Source organism: Ursus arctos, chromosome X, assembly GCF_023065955.2.
Source record: "Ursus arctos isolate Adak ecotype North America chromosome X, UrsArc2.0, whole genome shotgun sequence".
Taxonomy (NCBI): Eukaryota; Metazoa; Chordata; class Mammalia; order Carnivora; family Ursidae; genus Ursus; species Ursus arctos.
In genome coordinates, this window is record NC_079873.1 from 99,806,753 (window position 1) to 99,810,518 (window position 3,766).

General features: G+C 39.4%; 1 protein-coding gene across 1 annotated transcript; it reads left to right on the forward strand.

Annotated features, from left to right (window-relative positions):
- Positions 1-406: 406 nt before the first annotated feature.
- On the forward strand, positions 407-817 carry LOC113271017 (cytochrome c oxidase assembly factor 1 homolog). The gene is given in 1 exon segment (XM_026520675.1): positions 407-817. A coding segment is annotated over 1 exon segment (411 nt).
- The last annotated feature ends 2,949 nt before the right edge of the window (positions 818-3,766 follow it).

The following is a 3,766-nucleotide window of genomic DNA, read 5'->3' on the forward strand; positions in this document are numbered from 1 at the left end:
CCCCACTGAGCAGGGACCCCCCCCCCCAGTGTGGGGCTTAGTCCCAGGACCCTAAGATCATGACCTGAGCAGAAGGCAGATGCTTAACAGACTGACCCACCCAAGGACCCCTGGAGAGAGGCTATGTTTTTAGGTCAAAAAGAAACTCTGCCAAAATTAAAGGGCTTCTGGTCCAGGTAATATTGGGATCATTACTTGAGAAATAATACTTGAAGTCTCATCAAAACTTCGTATTAAAAAGAAGCCAGAGGGGCGTGCCAGGCTATGGGCTTTTACCACCTACTCTCCCACCTCTGGAAGGAAAGGACACGCTTTCTACTGCATAGTGCTTATATCCCTGACAGAGCAACTTTCCTCTGATGATTTTCAAGAAAGCTGTGAAGTGCCAAAATCTCCAGGAAGCAGCATGCCATTGCCTCTGGGGAAACTGGTTCTTTTTTCCAGTGTGGTGGCCAGTGGGAGTTGTGCCCTCATATATTACCTTATACAAAAAGCTTTTTCTGGGGCTTCCTATTACCAGCTGGCATTGGAGCACCTACACAGCCACCCTGAGGCCCTGGAGGTTCTGTGCACTTCTCTCAACATCTACCATCTTCACCTTACCAACAAGTACAACTTTGCCAACATTGCCAATGCCTAGTTGAAGATTCCTGTCTCTGGATCCAAGTCAGAGGGCCATCTCTATGCCAGCTCAACCAGAGATGCCCCCTTTCAGAGGTGGCACCTTCAGGAGGTCTTCTTAAAGCTCAAGGATGGTCAGCAGATACCTGTGTTCAAATTCAGTGGGGACGCTGGTGATGAAGTGAAAAAGGAGTAAAAGTGATCAAAAAGACAGCTTTCTCCAAGCATGGCCTTTCCTCATCACCATGTACCCTCCATGGCTATGAGTCAGTTTTCCAGCCACAGGGGATGATTGTATGTACTGGCATAGGGTAATTTTGGTATAATTCTAATTTGGCCACAACTATTGTGGAGTTTTTTATTTAACCAGAAATGAAAATTTTACTATACATTTATAAGAGTTTATTTATCTAGGGCACCTGGGTAGCTCATTGGGTTGCGTGTCCGGCTCTTGGTTTCAGCTGAGGTCATGATCTCATGGGTCATGGGACAGAGCCCTGGCACTGGGCTCCATGCTCACCAGGGAGTCAGCTTGAAGATTCTTGTCCTCTGCCTCTCCCCCCACCCATACGTGCACACTCTCTCTCTCATTCTCTTTCTCTCTCTAAAATAAAATATATAAATTTTTTAAAAGATTTTATTTATTTATTTATTTGACAGAGAGAGACAGCCAGTGAGAGAGGGAACACAAACAGGGGGAATGGGAGAGGAAGAAGCAGGCTCTTAGCAGAGGAGCCTGATGTGGGGCTCAATCCCAGAACACTGAGATCACGCCCTGAGCCAAAGGCAGACGCTTAACGACTACACCACCTAGGCGCCCCTAAAATAAAATAAATAAATTTTTTAAAAAAGAAAACTCACTGTCTAAAGGCAAAGCACATAATAAAAGAAACCAGTATTAAAGAAGAAGAAGAAGAAGAAGAGGAAGAAGAAGAAGAAGAAGAAGAAGAAGAAGAAGAAGAAGAAGAAGAAGAAGAAGGAGAAGAAGGAGAAGAAGGAGAAAGAAGAAGAAGAAGAAAAAGAAGCAGCAGCCAGAGTGACTCTTCTAAATGAAAATCAGGGCATTTCTTGCTTAACATGTCCAGTGGTTCTCCATTACATTTAGAATGAAATCTAAATTTTACCATGGCTTATAAGACTTAATCTTGACTTGCCCCAATCCTATCCCATCTTTTTGGTATTCCTTGGAACATACCAAACTCACTCTCATCTCTGGGCTTTTGCACTTTCTGTACTCTTTGTTTATAATCTTGGCTCATTCCCTTAATGCATTAAGGACTCTACTCAAATGTCATCTCCTCAGAGATGTTCTCTCTGAGAATCCTATTTAAAAGCAGCAACCTGGGTGGCTCAGTCATTAAGCATCTGCCTTCAGCTCAGGGCGTGATCCTGGATCCCTGGGATTGAGCACCACATCAGGCTCCTCTGCTGGGAGCCCACTTCTTCCTCTCCCACTCCCCCTGCTTGTGTTTCCTCTCTTGCTGGCTGTCTTTCTCTCTGTCAAATAAATAAATAAAATCTTTAAAAAAATAAAAAATAAAAATAAAAGCAGCAACCTACCACCCTTGAACCCCTTACCACTTAATGTGACACTGTTGAATATGTTTATATGTTTATTTTATACCATCTCCATTAGAATATATGTTCCATGAAGGCAGAACTTTCTGTCTATTGTGTCACTCTTGTAACACTAGCATGAAAGATAGATTTATCACTATGGAGTTAATTAAACGTAAATTTCAGGAACTTTCATTTGCATAGGCCCCTTTCAGTGTCTCATATGTAATTCTGTATTTATAATTTTGTAGTCTTTTTTTCAAATTGAGCTTATCAAGATGATGTTAGCCTTTACACCCCATTAAACCTGTTTAATATCTAGTGTCTGATATTTCATAAGCACTCAGTAAATATTTTTGAATGTATGAATTTTAAAAATGAATGAATACTTCAAATATCTTAAGATAAAAAGATTTGTTAGCTCTATTCTTGATATCAAGCTTTGATAGGTTTTGGCTTGGTTGAAAGGTGAAAGATGTTGGGTGTCCATTGAGAATAGTGGAACAAGGCTGCTCTGAAGGATATGGAAGACATACTAGAAAAGGATGCTGTAGGCTCTTAAAGAAAGCTTTGCTTACTTCATAACTTTTTCTAGTGTTGGGACACTACATTATGATTTAGTGCCTTAATAAATGATGTTCCAATTATAATTCTGTCCTTTGTGACACAGCCTTTTTTCTTTTATATTTCCTAAGATATGAACTATCCTTTCTAGTATATCCGGGGAGTATCCACACTTTAAAGAAATCATTGGGGCACCTGGGTGACTCAGTTGGTTAAGCATCCAACTCTTGGTTTTCGCTCAGGTCATGATCTTGCGATTGTGGGATCAAGCCACATGTGGAACTCTGTGTTCAGTGTGGAATCTGCTTCAGATTCTCTCTCCTCCTCTCTCTCACTCACTCTTTCTCTCTCTCATAAATAAATAAATAAATAAATAAATAAATAAATAAATAAATAAAATCTCTAACAAAAAAGAAAACAAATTATTGAAGCATGACTGCCTCCCCATTACTGCACTGGGTTATTTCTTCCTTTTTCCTACATTGTTTTTATCAGTCTCAAGACTTTTAAGAGAGTTTATGGATTCAACCAGGATTGTGTAATACAGTGGCATTTGCCCAGTGGAAAAACAGATGCACATCGTATGTATACCTTATAAATACAGTTGACTATATATATTTAGATATATATTTAGATATATAATATACATAAATATATTATATATACTAAAGGTGAGAGAAAGAGATTTAGCAAGCAAACCTTAGGATTTATTTTCACTTGTTAATTGTAGCTCCTCCATAGGATCATCTAGCTCTTCCTGTCATTAATAAGGAATTCATAATAATAAGCCATTGACAGAAGAGATTAGTCAAATAATACACTACACTTTAAATGATGGTCAAATCTGGTTACAATGAAAACTATCTATGAATTCATCACTCTCAATTTATAGAAGCCCATCTGCCTTGGTTTTTAATCTACTCAAATTGTTTTTTGGCCAGTAGCACTGCCTGAGGCAAATTTATATCAACCTGACAAAAAGCAATAGAAAGTCTTGCTTCAGAGATTCTCATTGCTTAGAGCT